The 19171-nt window shown below is 41.2% G+C and overlaps 1 protein-coding gene across 5 annotated transcripts in view; it reads right to left on the bottom strand.

The window, feature by feature from the left end:
- The window catches only part of nebl (nebulette), a 219615-nt gene that overhangs the window by 150079 nt on the left and 50365 nt on the right, over window positions 1-19171 (bottom strand). For 3 of the 5 annotated variants that reach the window (XM_034189279.1, XM_034189348.1, XM_034189412.1), the window contains exons 1-2: window positions 11061-11435; window positions 1884-2353 (exon numbers count right to left, since the gene is read on the bottom strand). In XM_034189279.1, the coding sequence (XP_034045170.1) occupies window positions 1884-2353; window positions 11061-11226 (636 nt within the window). In that variant the 5' untranslated portion in view covers window positions 11227-11435. Of the gene's footprint in view, window positions 1-1883; window positions 2354-11060; window positions 11436-11480; window positions 11589-19171 lie in introns of those variants that run through there. The other 2 variants (XM_034189488.1, XM_034189579.1) reach the window with 1 other exon arrangement.

The raw sequence follows: 19171 nt of genomic DNA, 5'->3' as shown, positions 1-19171 counted from the left end.
TCATTGTCTTGTTGAAACACCCATTTCAAGGGCATGTCCTCTTCAGCATAAGGCAACATGACCTCTTCAAGTATTTTGACACATCCAAACTGATCCATGATACCTGGTATGTGATATATAGGCCCAACACCATAGTAGGAGAAACATGCCCATATCATGATGCTTGCACCACCATGTTTCACTGTCTTCACTGTGAACTGTGGCTTGAATTCAGAGTTTGGGGGTCGTCTCACAAACTGTCTGCAGCCCTTGGACCCAAAAAGAACAATTTTACTCTCATCAGTCCACAAAATATTCCTCCATTTCTCTTTAGGCCAGTTGATGTGTTCTTTGGCAAATTGTAACCTCTTCTGCACATGTCTTTTATTTAACAGAGGGACTTTGCGGGGGATTCTTGCAAATAAATTAGCTTCACACAGGCATCTTCTAACTGTCACAGCACTTACAGGTAACTCCAGACTGTCTTTGATCATCCTGGAGCTGATCAGTGGGTGAGCCTTTGCCATTCTGGTTATTCTTCTATCCATTTTGATAGTTGTTTTCCGTTTTCTTCCACGTGTCTCTGGTGGTTTTGTCCATTTTAAAGCATTGGAGATCATTGTAGATGAACAGCCTATAATTTTTTGCACCTTCATATAAGTTTTCCCCTCTCCAATCAACTTTTTAATCAAACTATGCTGTTCTTCTGAACAATGTCTTGAACGTCCCATTGTCCTCAGGCTTTCAAAGAGAAAAGCATGTTCAACAGGTGCTGGCTTCATCCTTAAATAGGGGACACCTGATTCACACCTGTTTGTTCCACAACATTGACGAACTCACTGACTGAATGTCACACTACTATTATTGTGAACACCCCCTTTTCTACTTTTTTTTTTTACTAATAGCCCAATTTCATAGCCTTAAGAGTGTGCATATCATGAATGCTCGGTCTTGTTGGATTTGTGAGAATCTACTGGTACCTGGTAACAATAACAAATATACTCAAAACCTGGATTAATCTTTTTAGTCACATTGCACTACTATTATTCTGAACACTACTGTATATGCTGTGAACATACACAAAGTCAGTCATGAGAAATATTCCTAATCCCCATTGATCCTTTTCTTCTTTGAACAGGCTGGACTCACACCTACAAAAACCTCCATCGACGTCGCACAAAAGCAGATTTTGAATTGAAGTTTGACTAATCCTGTTTAATTCCCACAGAAAATACAACACAAAGACTCCCAGTCAGAGCAGCGAGGTGGTTTTCCTTTATAACCAACTTTTGTTCAGCAAATAAAAGTCAAATCCTCACCAACATTCAGAGTTTAGCTCAGTGCCAGCAAAAGTATTCAAAATAGAAATTACTTAACAATAAAACAACAGTGAAACAACTGCAGGAGATTTTAAGAAGGTGCAAAATTAAACGTTAATCCAAGACCCACATTTAAAATACATTGTCAGATTTTCAAAACAATAAAAACAGGTGACTTTTTTTCTACTTCTATTACAGCTTCCAATAAAAATAATTACCATTCACATTACCATGGTGTTTAACTATATTAGTTTATCCAATAATTACCACTAGTTCAATTTTAAATGGTGAGTATAAATCACTGAAAACCGTACAGCTAACCTTAGCGTTTATCATATGACTAACATAAAGCTAACGATGCCCCACATCATGATTTTTTTTTTAACATATATATCATCGCAAAACTCAGCAGTGTTCAGACGACCTGTGATTGTGTATCACTACAAAGTCTCATCAAACGTCATGCAAATTAAGAATTTCACATTTTTGGGCAGATCAGCTCATTACGTTTCTGGTAATGTTTGAATTTCATTGATCACTTGTGAGTTTTAAATGTTGCAGGAAGGTGAACTCCACATTTCTCACCTCTGATTCCCACAGTAACGTCACTTTTTTCTCTCCATGCTTCTCCTCGTCTTCACTCACTCCTCCTCCCCCTGATTTTTCTTCTTCTTCCACCACAATTTTGTCCATTTCCGCATTTTCCTTTTCATCTCTGGTCTCTGTTCTTGTATTGAGGGTCCTCTTTGTGGTGACCACAGTTTCCTGGAAGGATTTCTCATTTTTCTGCTCCACCATCACGGCCTCTTCCGACTCACCATCAAACGGAGCAGCTGGATGGTCTTCTCCTTCCACCATTTCCGTATTTTTCTTTTCATCTGTGGTCTCTGTACTTGTGTTGAGGGTCATCTTTGTGGTGACCACCATTTCCCGAAAGGACTTCTCGTTCTTCTGCTCCACTGACATCTCCTCTTCTGATTCTCCATCAAGCGGAGCATCTGGATGGTCTCCTTCTTCCATGTCAGCCTCCTCTGCTTCAGAGACAATCACAGCCACTGTGAATGAAACAGCATTTACCAAAAACAAGGTTCCAAAACAACATCAAACCAGAGCAGAATCCCAAAAGACAAACAACGGAAGGACAGAAACCAGGATTTAGTCAAAACCAAGTAGACTTCTTGTTTTGGTCCCAAATGGGTTTTTCCACTCTGAAGTAAACCGGTTTGTAAAATCGTGAGCTTCTCTGTTATCTTCATTCCATTCTTTAGATTTAGAACTTTGGTGGCCAAACCAGTTTAGAAATGCGACTGGGGAAAGGCCCAAAATAAGTCCAGTTGCTTTTGACCTAACTTCTGCTGGGGGGATCTAGCTTCTGGAGAAACGAGGGCTTGTGTTCTCTTGTGTCTTGAGGCTTTTGCCTGCATTCTGGGGCAATCTGGGAAGATAAATACTGACCCTCTAGTCATCCTTTTTAAAACGCAATTTTTATTGTAAACACTGGAAATCTAATTCTTGCTAGGCGTACTTACGAATCTCGTAACGTCTACAAAAAGCACAACCTGTTTATTTGATCCTATACCAACAAAACTGTTTAAGGACCTGTGGCCCACTCTTGGGCCGACTGTGCTGGAAATTACAGCCGTCTCACTTTTTTTTTCGTGCTCCCATCACACCATGAGTCAAATTTTCGTGATGGTTTTTTTTTAACTCACTATTACTAACTCTACTCCTACCCCCAACCCTAACCATAACAACTAAGACACCCCCCCCCACTTCACTTTTAATTTCGTGCAGCCATCACAGAATGAATGAGAATGAATTTGTGCTGCTGTGACAAAAATGAGGCGCTTTTCATCACAATATCACAAACAAACAGATTAATGTATATTTCGTGCTCCTGAATCACGACATGCCGTGAGACCAGGTTGGGAAATGATTAATCTCTCACTAACTTTTGTATCTGTTCCTAATCATCAGAGGGAGTTTTTCCTTACCACTGGGGGTTGGTAAGGTTAGACCTTATTTGTGTGAAGCACCTTGAGGCAACTTTGCTGTGATTTAGCTCTATATAAATGAAAATAAATTGAAATTGAATTGAAATTGTTTCAAATCTGCAGTGATTAAACCATTATTTAAGAAATCGAACCTTGATCCCGGTCTACTGAAAAATTCTCATTTTGTCCTAAGATTCTTGAAAAAGTGGACCACCTTATTGAGAATAATCTCTCTGAGCCACTGCAGTCTGCTTTTAGAAAATATCATTCCACAGAGACGGCTCTTACTAAAGTGGTGAATGATCTTCTGCTTGCAATGGATTCAGAGACCACTACAGTTCTGGTGCTGTTAGATCTCAGTGCTGCGTTTGATACCTTGGATCATCATATTCTACTTGATAGGCTGGAAAATCATTTTGGGATCACTGGGAGTGCCCTTGCATGGTTGACATCATACCTAAACAGTCACTCTCACTGTGTCCTGTAGCGTCACCTCAAACCTTGTTGCCATGAAATTTGGAGTTCCACAAGGGTCCGTCTTAGTCCACCTGCTTTTCTACCTTTATATTAGCACCCCTTGGGCACATATTGCTACGTTATGGTATCATTTTTCACTGCAATGCTGATGATACTCAGTTGTACATGCTGACAACTGCTGGTAATCTCACACATCACACACTGAAGTTAAACTGCTGAAACTGGTCTCATCATTGGACTCATCCAGGATGGTGGTGAGGATGCATACAGACAGGAGGCGGAACAGTTGGTCCTCTGGTGTGGTCAGAACAACCTGGAGCTGAACCTGCTCAAGACTGTGGAGATGACAGTGGACTTCAGGAGAAACCCTCCATCACACCCCCCCATCCTCAGCAAGACTGTGCCTACTGTGGACACTTTCTGGTTTCCTGAGATCCACCATCTCCCGGGATCTGAAGTGGACCTCCCACATAGGCTCCATCAGGAATAAACAGCAGAGGATGAACTTCCTCAGACAGCTCAGGAAGTTCAACTGCTCCAGGAACTGCTCATCATCTTCTACACATCCATCATCCAGTCTGTACTGCGCAGCTCCATCTTTGTTTGGCTTCTCTCTGCCTCCAAACATAACAGGCACAAATTTCAAGCAACTGTCAGTTCTGCAGAAAAAAATCACCAGAGCCAGCCTGCCCTCCATCCAGGGCTTATACCAGTCCAGGACCAGGAAGTGAGCTGGTAACATCTCTCCAGACCTCTCTCACCCTGGACACTCACTGTTTAAACTCCTCCCCTCTGGCCGACGTTACAGAGCTCTGTACGTCAGAACAACCAGACACAGGAACAGTTTCTTTCCACAAGCCATCACACTGATGAACAACTTAACCTGCCAAAAAACTCACTCATTCATCTGTTTCTCCTTTGCACACATTTTTTATAGCATATTTCTATTTGCACATTTTATTATTGTGAATTATTTAGTGTTTAGTGTGTATGTATATGCTTGTACAGAGAGAGTACAGGTCATTGTATTTTTTAAAGATACTTGGAGAATAAAGACTACTCTGATTCAGAATACTGATGACCTAATCATTCAAACGATGCTCTTCTGCTGTCGTTTAGCTGTGCAGACTAGTTGGAATGTTGTATTCTAACTTAAATCATTACTGAGTTATAACCTTCTCAATGCTTCATCAAAGGGCTGGACATCCTTCAGTTTCTCCTTGATATGGCACTCACCTTGTCCAATTAGTCGTCAGCCTTTCAGTTTTCCAACCATCACCTTTTCCACTCCAACCTGAGGTACTCTGGTGTTCCGTATCTAGATATAGTCCTCACTGTTTTTGGTTTATTGACCTAGCCGTCCTCCCAAACCTTCAATTTGGCCAAATCTTCTGATTCTGAATATCTCAGACTCTCCCTTACCGTTTTGTCACGGTTTCTGTCCTCTAGTCTTTGTCTTGTGATGTCTGACTGTACTTCTGGGTGCTGGATCACTGGGTACTCCTTATCATGTCTACTTTCCACATTTAGCCCTCTGCTCGAGACCTTATCGGCCACTGCGCCCTTCACCTCCATGGCAGTGCCACTGTTGGGACATTTAGAGATGTCGCACACTGGAAGGAATGTTCCACTTACAAACACGTTCTCTTTAATAAATAATGATCCTGTTGGTAGCCATGACTCAGACTGTAGCTTCAGAAAGTTATTCCCAAGTATAAATTGAAAACAAATAAATCCACTTTCACCATCATCCTCATTGTTGAGCATTCTATTAAGGCAAATGATAATGCATACACAAATGCTGTGTTATATCAGCTATTGATGAATGGCAGATCTGAGGGATCAGAAATCACGGTGGTTGTACAGGTCTTTGCTCTTTATGCCCTGCAATTCCTCCACATTCTTTGACTTGTTTAATAACTGTGTGGACTGTAGACGCAGAAATATGCAAATCCCTAATCGTCATTCTTTGAGGAACACTGTTTTTAAACATTTCAATAATTTTCTTGCGCATTTGTTGACAAACTGGAGATCTTCTGGATCTAGAGATTCATCCAGCATTTTAGTATTGCACAATAACCTTGACCTTTGATACCATTCTGGATCCATTACTTTGTAGCCCCAGTGGCCAAGATTACATGAAAAATCTTTCAAATGGTGCTACAAGCATGAAATGTGGCACAAATACTCCTACAGCCTTAGGGCCCTGTCCCACTGGCGTTTAGGAGGATTTGCATATGGATTGCGCACAAAATTGGCCCATATTCGCCAAACATCAGCAATATCCGTGTAACATGCCTGTATGAGTTGGCCGTCATCCGAACACGTCCGTGATCATCCGCAGAGGCACACATGTCCACAGCCAGTATTTTTGAGCTGTTCAAAAATCTGGATGCGGATGACATCCGTCTTACATACTGCATATATACTCAATTCATACACAATACATACTCACTCTATGCGCTGTATATCTGCCGTTAACCACTGATATCCACAACTGACGGGGATTTGCGGCTTGGCAGCGGACCGGGACAGTGTGTAAAACAGATATATTGCGTGCCCATCATGCCCACATCACAAACTAAAATATGCTGTAGCGAATGCATACAGATTGGCCACGAATAAAGCGTTTTTATTACATCTGCTTTGCAGCTGATTTGCGGACAATCTGTGAATGCATAACAAACACGTCACATAAACCCAAAGTACTATATGTGGCAGAAAGCGACATACCTGCCAGTCAGTGCCGGTCCTGCTGTGTAAATCCACAAAGACGTGGCTGCTGCAATCCAGGACTTTAATTTAACACCAACAAAAGGAAGAGTTGCTGTTTAGCCACAACTCACGCTGAAGTCTGTTTTCTGTGACACTCTCAAAAAAAAAAAAAAAAAAAAAAACACCATCTCACACCCCGAGCGGCTTCCCCCCTCCTGCTCCCCATACTCATGAACAGTTAACCCTCGCATGACAACATGAACATTAACTCTGTGATCAACTTGTCCAAGTCCAGCAAATGCTCCAGAGGCTGTATTGTTGGTATGAATAGTGATGCCGATGGCCTGAGTGCGCTTCTTTTATGACCGCAATGCAGATGCTGTGCACGCGCAACACGTGTGTGATGCATTCATAATACACCCGTAATACTGCCATGATAATCTCAATGTGTCAGATCAGTTTCCTCACTACATGCGTTATATAACCGCGATTGTTCATCATATATTCGCTATGTATTATTAATATATTCACAATTCATACTGGGCCATTTGTCATTTTTGGCCATTTTTGTTGCGGACGACAACGAACGCCCGTAATTTGTGTACTCAATTCATGCACAATTGATCCTCTCCCCAGTGGGACACTGCCCTTACATTACTCTTTTGGAAATGCCCATGAGCCACTCATATTTTCAAAATGGCAGCCACTTTCATGAAGGCTGCCATGCTTGGTATGGCAATTCTTCTTTTGGTAACAAGTTTGCACAGACTTTACCAATACTGTTGATCCTAGCATGAAATCATACTTTTTCAACTATGTAGAATCGAAATTTGGAATTGTACAAGTGATTCCTCAACTCAAGCAGCCTTATTTCAGAATGCCAAATGTGCTACCTGTAGACCTGGGTTCAATTCCCTGTCACACTACGTGTCTGTGTACTTGGACAAGACACTTCATCTGCATCATCACAGTCCACCCAGCTGTAAATGGGTATCAGCGTTGGCTAGAGAAGTAACCCATGATGGACTGGCGCTCTGTCCAGGGAGAGTTGTAGACTCTCATTCGCTTCCTGTCATGTATACAGGGATAAATACCGGCTCGATGGGTCTCAGGGCCTGGATAGCACCAACTTCTTCATAGTCAAAAACCTGCATTTGGACACCAGGAGCTTACAAATCTTAACTCTGAGTCTGGAGTCTTATGACATTATTACAACAGAATCCACAAAGGACACATTTGATTTAAAGTCACTGTTCATTTAACAGCGTCTTTGATTTTCACTGAGATGTTTGATTTCGAAGGAGCGACGCTGTTGATGAATCTTTAACACAAATGATTCTCTTTTCATTTTCTCATTCTGCCGTTCCACCTTATCAGGTCAACCTTTAACGAGCTGAGTAATAAAATCCAAACGTGTGGGCAAGCGAACCAGGAGACTCTGAACACGGCAGAATAGGATTAGTCAGTCAGGTGGGCAGGCGGGAGAAGAAAGACCCTCAGAGGAATTTTATATTTACTCTACAGCTCAAACCTGCAGCACGGTCCTGTTCTACACATCTACACAAGGTCGGGAACAGAAACTAATCAAGTCGTATCTTTTAGAACAGAAAAAAATAATATATCAAGAAAGCAGTATAAAGTGTGTTACCCACAAAAAAACCTCTTGATATAACTTACAACCCTAATTCCAATGAAGTTGAGACGTTGTGTAAAATGTAAATAACAGAATACAATGATTTGCAAATCCTCTTCAACCTATATTCAACTGAATACACCACAAAGACAAGATATTTAGGGGTGGTGGCCAAGTGGTTAATGCGCTTGGTTTCAGTTCAGAAGGCTCCGGGTTCAAATCCCACCCCCGCCACATTTCTCCATGTAATGTGGAGTTGCGTCAGGACGGGCATCCAGTGTAAAACCTGTGCCAATTCAACATGCAGATCCACCTTGGATTTGCTGTGGCGACCCCAAGTGCAAACAAGGGAGCAGCCGAAGGGACTTACTTACAAAGACAAGATATTTAATGTTCAAACTGATAAACTGTATTGTTTTTATGTAAATATTTGCCCATTTTGAAATGGATGCCTGCAACATGTTTCAAAAAAGCTGGGACAGTGATATGTTTACCACTGTGTTACATCACCTTTCCTTCTAACAACACTCAATTAGCATTTGGGAACTGAGGACACTAATTGTAGAAGCTTTGTAGGTGGAATTCTTTCCCATTCTTGCTTGATGTACGACTTCAGTTGTTCACCAGTCCGGGGTCTCAGTTGTCGTATTTTGCGCTTCATAATGCCCCACACATTTTCAATGGGCGACAGGTCTGGACTGCAGGCAGGCCAGTCTAGTACCCGCACTCTTTTACTATGAAGCCACGCTGTTGTAACACGTGCAGAATGTGGCTTGGCATTGTCTTGCTGAAATAAGCAGGGACGTCCCTGAAAAAGACGTTGCTTGGATGGCAGCATGTGTTGCTCCAAAACCTGTATGTACCTTTCAGCATTGATGGTGCCATCACAGATGTGCAAGTTGCCCATGTCATGGGCACTAACACACCCCCATACGATCACAGATGCTGGCTTTTGAACTTTGTGCTGGTAACAATCTGGATGGTCTTTTTCCTCTTTTGTCCGGAGGACATGACGTCCATGATTTCCAAAAACAATTTGAAATGTGGACTCATCAGACCACAGCACACTTTTCCACTTTGCGTCTGTCCATTTGAAATGAGCTCAGGCCCAGAGAAGGCGGCGGCGTTTCTGGATGTTGTTGATATATGGCTTTCACTTTGCATGGTAGAGTTTTAACTTGCACTTGTAGATGTAGTGACGAACTGTGTTAACTGACAATGGTTTTCTGAAGTGTTCCTGAGCCCACGCGGTAAGATCCTTTACACAATGATCTCGGTTTTTAATGCAGTGCCGCCTGAGGGATTGAAGGTCACAGGCATTCAATGTTGGTTTTCGGCCTTGCTGCTTACATGTAGAAAGTTCTCCAGATTCTCTGAATCTTCTGATTATATTATGGACTGTAAATGATGGAATCCCTAAATTCCTTCTTAAACTGTTGGACTATTTTTTCACACAGTTGTTCACAAAGTGGTGATCCTCACCCCATGTTTGCTTGTGAACAGCTGAGCCTTTTGGGGATGCTCCTTTTATACCCAATCATGACACTCACTTGTTTCCAATTAACCTGTTTACCTGTGGAATGTTCCACACAGGTGTTCTTTGAGCATTCATCAACTTTCCCAGTCTTTTGTTGCCACTGTCCCATCTTTTTTGAAACGTGTTGCAGGCATCCATTTCAAAATGAGCAAATATTTGCACAAAAACAATAAAGTTTATCAGTTTGAACATTAAATATCTTGTCTTTGTGGTGTATTCAATTGAATACAGGTTGAAGAGGATTTGCAAATCATTGTATTCTGTTTTTATTTACATTTCACACAATGTCCCAACTTCATTGGAATTGGGATTGTAATTGTAATATTTTCAATAATATAAAATGTCCTTTGTACATTCTTGTTTTTTCTTCCCGGAACATATATATATATATATATATATATATATATATATATATATATATATATATATATATATATATATATATATATATATAATGAAAATATCTTTTTTTCCTCAAACCTTTGACATACTTTGGTAATTTCTTGTATTTCAGTGCAGCCAATAATGCTGTACAAGCTGTAACATCACCAAAAGGTTCTCTGGAGGTGCCAAGGTTATGCCACACTGATGGCAGTGTTTCGTTCAAATGAAACACAAAGGATGTTTGTTGCTCTTTTTTGGGGGGGGGGGATGAGGCAGCCACAGGTTGCATGAACACTCTGTTTTACTATTTTAGAGTAGGAGAGAGGATGCATGCGAATCAACTTCATGCAGATCTACTCTGGGGATCTACTTAATGGAGATCTAGTATATGTACATCTACTTTATGCAGATGTATTTCATACAGCTCTACTTAATGCAGATCTAGCTTTTGCAGATCTTTATGCAGAGCTACTTAGTGGGGATCTGCTTTGTGCAGCTCTACTTAATGGAGATGTGCTTTATGCAGATCTAGTTAATGCAGCTCGACCTTATGCGAATCTACTTAATGGGGATCTACTTTATGCAAATCTACTTAATGAGGATATACATAATAGAGATCTACTTAATGGAAATTTGCTTTGTGCAGACCTACTTTGTGCAGATCTACTCAATGAAAATCTGATGCATGGAGATCTACTTTATGTAGATCTACTTCATGTAAATATACTTAATTGTGATCTACTTCATGCAGATCTACTTAACTGGGATCTACTTTATGCAGATTTACTTAATGGGGATGTGCTTTATGCAAGTCTGCTATATGCAGCTCTGGTTTGTACAGATGTACTTTATGCAGATCTGTTTCATGGAAATCTACTTAATTGGGATCTACTTTATGCAGATCTACTTAATGGAAATGTGCTTTATGCAAGTCTACTATATGCAGCTCTACTTTGTGCAAATCATTGTGAAATCCCGCGGGTTTATGGAGGAGAACTGAGGCAGAGAGAACACGAGTGTACCTTGACAGTGTGTGCAGAGGATCAGCAGGTCTTCACGCCACATACGTGTGGGCCATCTGTGTAAAGAAACACATTCAGCAACATGCTGCACATGAAATGAGTCCAAACAGGACACCTTAAAGCACAGAAGACGATTTTTAAAATGAATTTTCTTGTTCAGATTCATAAAGCAGCAGGTGTATAATCAAGCAGTCACTCAAAAAGAGAAGAAAAAAATTAAATGACTTACAGTCAGCGGTCGCAGGAGAAGATCCTCCTCAAACCCTCGAGACTTCTTGATGAAAACGTATGTGCGTGTGCATGTGTGTGTGCGTGCTCAGTGACCAAACTGCACCTGCTTCCAACACATTCACTCGCTCACGCGTACGTGCACAGACACCAAGACAAACAGGAAGGTGGAGAACATGTCCACATGCATACGTTACTGATCTGCTCCTGAGTCCGTCTGAGTCTTTGCATCTCCGGTGTGTCGGACACGATGGTGAACCCTCGACCTTTGCTCTCCTCAAAGTCTTTCTTATACTTCACCTGGAAGACAGAGGTCGCTTGGATAAAATTACCCGGTCAAACCATTTGGAAGTGGGGTAACCCTCCCCAGAGTCTGGCTGTTTGGGATTTGCACCGTTTCTTTAACTAAATCGTGTTTCTCTGCCGACCTGCACTCACACAGCCGCACTGTTTTAACTGCTGCACTTCATCATGACCTTCACCGCATTTAAACTACAGAAATATGACTGTCTGTCGCCGTGGCGATGCATTCGGGTACATCATGGGTTTTCACTACAGGACACGTTAAACTCTCGTTCATCAAATGCCGGCTCCTGGCTGGGCTACATTAATGAGATAAACTGCATGCACACAGTATCTGATTGTAACGTGCACACAGTATCTGATCGCAACGTGCACACAGTATCTGATTGTAATGTGCACACAGTATCTGATTGCAATGTGCACACAGTATCTGATTGTAATGTGCACACAGTATCTGATTGCAACGTGCACACAGTATCTGATTGTAATGTCCACACAGTATCTGATTGCAACGTGCACACAGTATCTGATCGCAACGTGCACACAGTATCTGATCGTAAGGTGCACACAGTATCTGATCGCAACATGCACACAGCATCTGATCGTAACGTGCACACAGCATATGATTGTAATGTGCACACAGCATCTGATCGTAAAATGCACACAGCATCTGATCGTAACATGCACACAGCATCTGATCGTAACGTGCACCCAACATCTGATCGTAACGTGCACCCAGCATCTGATCGTAACATGCACACAGCATCTGATCGTAATGTGCACCCAGCATCTGATCGTAACGTGCACACAGCATCTGATCGTAACATGCACACAGCATCTGATCGTAACATGCACACAGCATATGATCGTAACGTGCACACAGCATCTGATCGTAACATGCACACAGCATCTGATCGTAACGTGCACACAGCATCTGATCGTAACGTGCACATAGCATATGATTGTAATGTGCACACAGTATCTGATGGTAACATGCACACAGCATCTGATTGTAACGTGCACACAGCATCTGATTGTAATGTGCACACAGCATATGATTGTAATGTGCACACAGCATCTGATTGTAATGTGCACACAGCATATGATTGTAATGTGCACACAGCATCTGATCATAATGTGCACACAGCATCTGATTGTAATGTGCACACAGCATCTGATCGTAACGTGCACACAGTATCTGATGGTAACATGCACACAGCATCTGATTGTAACGTGCACACAGCATATGATTGTAATGTGCACACAGCATCTGATCGTAACATGCACACAGTATCTGATGGTAACATGCACACAGCATATGATTGTAATGTGCACACAGCATCTGATCATAACGTGCACACAGTATCTGATGGTAACATGCACACAGAATCTGATTGTAACGTGCACACAGCATCTGATCGTAATGTGCACACAGAGCAGGTGGAAGTGAAGAAACCAACCAAGATGGAATATTAACTAAAAGTAGATTATCCACTTAAAAACAGATAAATATCAAAGGTTTAGGAGTTGCAGTAACAAAAACTCAGTCATAAAACATATTTCATTTTTTCTATAATCTGCCTTCATTCATGGTCAAACCAAACCCGCCGGTCTGTCTGTCTGTTGGACATGTGTCACGGTGTTACCAAACCGGTGTCCACTTGGCTGTTTTGATGGATTTTAATACAATATAAGAGATCAGATCTAGGCTTGAGCCTCCCATGTGCCTTCTGGCAAACTTTTGTTCTCCTTCTCTGTTCCATTCCAATATGAAGCTGTAAAACTGATGATGCAACAGACAAAAGTTGATCTGCAGCCACAGCAGTCTGTATCTTCTTCAGAGCTGTCTGGGTGTTTTGGTGGCTTCCCTCACTTGTCTCCTTGCACGGTCACTCAGTTTGGGAGAACTGCTTGCTGTAGACTGTTTGCATTTCTTCGAGATTGATGTAAATCAAGACCAAGAAAATGTTCATGTGTTCATCCCCTGACATGTCTCAAGAAAACTGGCTGTAAAAGTGATCATTTGCATAAAAAATAACGCTCATATTTAATTTGTAATTGGGATATTTTTGTTAAACCCACTAAATTAAAACACTAAACTGACACTACAAGCGCATCAAATCAAATCAAATCAATTTTATTTATATAGCGCCAAATCACAACAAACAGTTGCCCCAAGGCGCCTTATATTGTAAGGCAAGGCCATACAATAATTACGTAAAAACCCCAACGGTCAAAACGACCCCCTGTGAGCAAGCACTTGGCAACAGTGGGAAGCAAAAACTCCCTTTTAACAGGAAGAAACCTCCAGCAGAACCAGGCTCAGGGAGGGGCAGTCTTCTGCTGGGACTGGTTGGAGCTGAGGGAGAGAACCAGGAAAAAGACATGCTGTGGAGGGGAGCAGAGATCAATCACTAATGATTAAATGCAGAGTGGTGCATACAGAGCAAAAAGAGAAAGAAACACTCAGTGCATCATGGGAACCCCCCAGCAGTCTAAGTCTATAGCAGCATAACTAAGGGATGGTTCAGGGTCACCTGATCCAGCCCTAACTATAAGCTTTAGCAAAAAGGAAAGTTTTAAGCCTAATCTTAAAAGTAGAGAGGGTGTCTGTCTCCCTGATCGGAATTGGGAGCTGGTTCCACAGGAGAGGAGCCTGAAAGCTGAAGGCTCTGCCTCCCATTCTACTCTTACAAACCCTAGGAACTATAAGTAAGCCTGCAGTCTGAGAGCGAAGCGCTCTATTGGGGTGATATGGTACTACGAGGTCCCTAAGATAAGATGGGACCTGATTATTCAAAACCTTTGAAGTAAGAAGAAGAATTTTAAATTCTATTCTAGAATTAACAGGAAGCCAATGAAGAGAGGCCAATATGGGTGAGATATGCTCTCTCCTTCTAGTCCCCGTTAGTACTCTAGCTGCAGCATTTTGAATTAACTGAAGGCTTTTCAGGGAACTTTTAGGACAACCTGATAATAATGAATTACAATAGTCCAGCCTAGAGGAAATAAATGCATGAATTAGTTTTTCAGCATCACTCTGAGACAAGACCTTTCTAATTTTAGAGATATTGCGTAAATGCAAAAAAGCAGTCCTACATATTTGTTTAATATGCGCTTTGAATGACATATCCTGATCAAAAATGACTCCAAGATTTCTCACAGTATTACTAGAGGTCAGGGTAATGCCATCCAGAGTAAGGATCTGGTTAGACACCATGTTTCTAAGATTTGTGGGGCCAAGTACAATAACTTCAGTTTTATCTGAGTTTAAAAGCAGGAAATTAGAGGTCATCCATGTCTTTATGTCTGTAAGACAATCCTGCAGTTTAGCTAATTGGTGTGTGTCCTCTGGCTTCATGGATAGATAAAGCTGGGTATCATCTGCGTAACAATGAAAATTTAAGCAATGCCGTCTAATAATACTGCCTAAGGGAAACATGTATAAAGTGAATAAAATTGGTCCTAGCACAGAACCTTGTGGAACTCCATAATTAACCTCAGTCTGTGAAGAAGATTCCCCATTTATATGAACAAATTGTAATCTATTAGATAAATATGATTCAAACCACCGCAGCGCAGTGCCTTTAATACCTATGGCATGCTCTAATCTCTGTAATAAAATTTTATGGTCAACAGTATCAAAAGCAGCACTGAGGTCTAACAGAACAAGCACAGAGATGAGTCCACTGTCTGAGGCCATAAGAAGATCATTTGTAACCTTCACTAATGCTGTTTCTGTACTATGATGAATTCTAAAACCTGACTGAAACTCTTCAAATAGACCATTCCTCTGCAGATGATCAGTTAGCTGTTTTACAACTATCAATCAATCAATCAATTTTTTTATATAGCGCCAAATCACAACAAACAGTTGCCCCAAGGTGCTTTATATTGTAAGGCAAGGCCATACAATAATTATGTAAAACCCCAACGGTCAAAACGACCCCCTGTGAGCAAGAACTTGGCTACAGTGGGAAGGAAAAACTCCCTTTTAACAGGAAGAAACCTCCAGCAGAACCAGGCTCAGGGAGGGGCAGTCTTCTGCTGGGACTGGTTGGGGCTGAGGGAGAGAACCAAGAAAAAGACATGCTGTGGAGGGGAGCAGAGATCGATCACTAATGATTAAATGCAGAGTGGTGCATACAGAGCAAAAAGAGAAAGAAACAGTGCATCATGGGAACCCCCCAGCAGTCTAAGTCTATAGCAGCATAACTAAGGGATGGTTCAGGGTCACCTGATCCAGCCCTAACTATAAGCTTTAGCAAAAAGGAAAGTTTTAAGCCTAATCTTAAAAGTAGAGAGGGTGTCTGTCTCCCTGATCTGAATTGGGAGCTGGTTCCACAGGAGAGGAGCCTGAAAGTTGAAGGCTCTGCCTCCCATTCTACTCTTACAAACCCTAGGAACTACAAGTAAGCCTGCAGTCTGAGAGCGAAGCGCTCTATTGGGGTGATATGGTACTACGAGGTCCCTAAGATAAGATGGGACCTGATTATTCAAAACCTTATAAGTAAGAAGAAGAATTTTAAATTCTATTCTAGAATTTACAGGAAGCCAATGAAGAGAGGCCAATATGGGTGAGATATGCTCTCTCCTTCTAGTCCCCGTCAGTACTCTAGCTGCAGCATTTTGAATTAACTGAAGGCTTTTTAGGGAACTTTTAGGACAACCTGATAATAATGAATTACAATAGTCCAGCCTAGAGGAAATAAATGCATGAATTAGTTTTTCAGCATCACTCTGAGACAAGACCTTTCTGATTTTAGAGATATTGCGTAAATGCAAAAAAGCAGTCCTACATATTTGTTTAATATGCGCTTTGAATGACATATCCTGATCAAAAATGACTCCAAGATTTCTCACAGTATTACTAGAGGTCAGGGTAATGCCATCCAGAGTAAGGATCTGGTTAGACACCATGTTTCTAAGATTTGTGGGGCCAAGTACAATAACTTCAGTTTTATCTGAGTTTAAAAGCAGGAAATTAGAGGTCATCCATGTCTTTATGTCTGTAAGACAATCCTGCAGTTTAGCTATTTGGTGTGTGTCCTCTGGCTTCATGGATAGATAAAGCTGGGTATCATCTGCGTAACAATGAAAATTTAAGCAATACCGTCTAATAATACTGCCTAAGGGAAGCATGTATAAAGTGAATAAAATTGGTCCTAGCACAGAACCTTGTGGAACTCCATAATTAACTTTAGTCTGTGAAGAAGATTCCCCATTTACATGAACAAATTGTAATCTATTAGACAAATATGATTCAAACCACCGCAGCGCAGTGCCTTTAATACCTATGGCATGCTCTAATCTCTGTAATACAATTTTATGGTCAACAGTATCAAAAGCAGCACTGAGGTCTAACAGAACAAGCACAGAGATGAGTCCACTGTCCGAGGCCATAAGAAGATCATTTGTAACCTTCACTAATGCTGTTTCTGTACTATGATGAATTCTAAAACCTGACTGAAACTCTTCAAATAGACCATTCCTCTGCAGATGATCATTTAGCTGTTTTACAACTACCCTTTCAAGAATTTTTGAGAGAAAAGGAAGGTTGGAGATTGGCCTATAATTAGCTAAGATAGCTGGGTCAAGTGATGGCTTTTTAAGTAATGGTTTAATTACTGCCACCTTAAAAGCCTGTGGTACATAGCCAACTAACAAAGATAGATTGATCATATTTAAGATCGAAGCATTAAATAATGGTAGGGCTTCCTTGAGCAGCCTGGTAGGAATGGGGTCTAATAAACATGTTGATGGTTTGGATGAAGTAACTAATGAAAATAACTCAGACAGAACAATCGGAGAGAAAGAGTCTAACCAAATACCGGCATCACTGAAAGCAGCCAAAGATAACGATACGTCTTTGGGATGGTTATGAGTAATTTTTTCTCTAATAGTTAAAATTTTGTTAGCAAAGAAAGTCATGAAGTCATTACTAGTTAAAGTTAATGGAATACTCAGCTCAATAGAGCTCTGACTCTTTGTCAGCCTGGCTACAGTGCTGAAAAGAAACCTGGGGTTGTTCTTATTTTCTTCAATTAGTGATGAGTAGAAAGATGTCCTAGCTTTACGGAGGGCTTTTTTATAGAGCAACAGACTCTTTTTCCAGGCTAAGTGAAGATCTTCTAAATTAGTGAGACGCCATTTCCTCTCCAACTTACGGGTTATCTGCTTTAAGCTACGAGTTTGTGAGTTATACCACGGAGTCAGGCACTTCTGATTTAAAGCTCTCTTTTTTAGAGGAGCTACAGCATCCAAAGTTGTCTTCAATGAGGATGTAAAACTATTGACGAGATACTCCATCTCACTTACAGAGTTTAGGTAGCTACTCTGCACTGTGTTGGTATATGGCATTAGAGAACATAAAGAAGGAATCATATCCTTAAACCTAGTTACAGCGCTTTCTGAAAGACTTCTAGTGTAATGAAACTTATTCCCCACTGCTGGGTAGTCCATCAGAGTAAATGTAAATGTTATTAAGAAATGATCAGACAGAAGGGAGTTTTCAGGGAATACTGTTAAGTCTTCTATTTCCATACCATAAGTCAGAACAAGATCTAAGATATGATTAAAGTGGTGGGTGGACTCATTTACTTTTTGAGCAAAGCCAATAGAGTCTAATAATAGATTAAATGCAGTGTTGAGGCTGTCATTCTCAGCATCTGTGTGGATGTTAAAATCGCCCACTATAATTATCTTATCTGAGCTAAGCACTAAGTCAGACAAAAGGTCTGAAAATTCACAGAGAAACTCACAGTAACGACCAGGTGGACGATAGATAATAACAAATAAAACTGGTTTTTGGGACTTCCAATTTGGATGGACAAGACTAAGAGTCAAGTTTTCAAATGAATTAAAGCTCTGTCTGGGTTTTTGATTAATTAATAAGCTGGAATGGAAGATTGCTGCTAATCCTCCGCCCCGGCCCGTGCTACGAGCATTCTGACAGTTAGTGTGACTTGGGGGTGTTGACTCATTTAAACTAACATATTCATCCTGCTGTAACCAGGTTTCTGTAAGGCAGAATAAATCAATATGTTGATCAATTATTATATCATTTACCAACAGGGACTTAGAAGAGAGAGACCTAATGTTTAATAGACCACATTTAACTGTTTTAGTCTGTGGTGCAGTTGAAGGTGCTATATTATTTTTTCTTTTTGAATTTTTATGCTTAAATAGATTTTTGCTGGTTATTGGTAGTCTGGAAGCAGGCACCGTCTCTACGGAGATGGGGTAATGAGGGGATGGCAGGGGGAGAGAAGCTGCAGAGAGGTGTGTAAGACTACAACTCTGCTTCCTGGTCCCAACCCTGGATAGTCACGGTTTGGAGGATTTAAGAAAATTGGCCAGATTTCTAGAAATGAGAGCTGCTCCATCCAAAGTGGGATGGATGCCGTCTCTCCTAACAAGACCAGGTTTTCCCCAGAAGCTTTGCCAATTATCTATGAAGCCCACCTCATTTTTTGGACACCACTCAGACAGCCAACAATTCAAGGAGAACATGCGGCTAAACATGTCACTCCCTGTCCGATTGGGGAGGGGCCCAGAGAAAACTACAGAGTCCGACATTG

The sequence above is a fragment of the Thalassophryne amazonica genome, chromosome 1 (genome assembly GCF_902500255.1).
Source record: "Thalassophryne amazonica chromosome 1, fThaAma1.1, whole genome shotgun sequence".
NCBI classification, from domain to species: Eukaryota; Metazoa; Chordata; class Actinopteri; order Batrachoidiformes; family Batrachoididae; genus Thalassophryne; species Thalassophryne amazonica.
The sequence above is the reverse complement of the archived record's forward strand: the minus strand, read 5'-3'. Positions and strand labels throughout refer to the sequence as shown.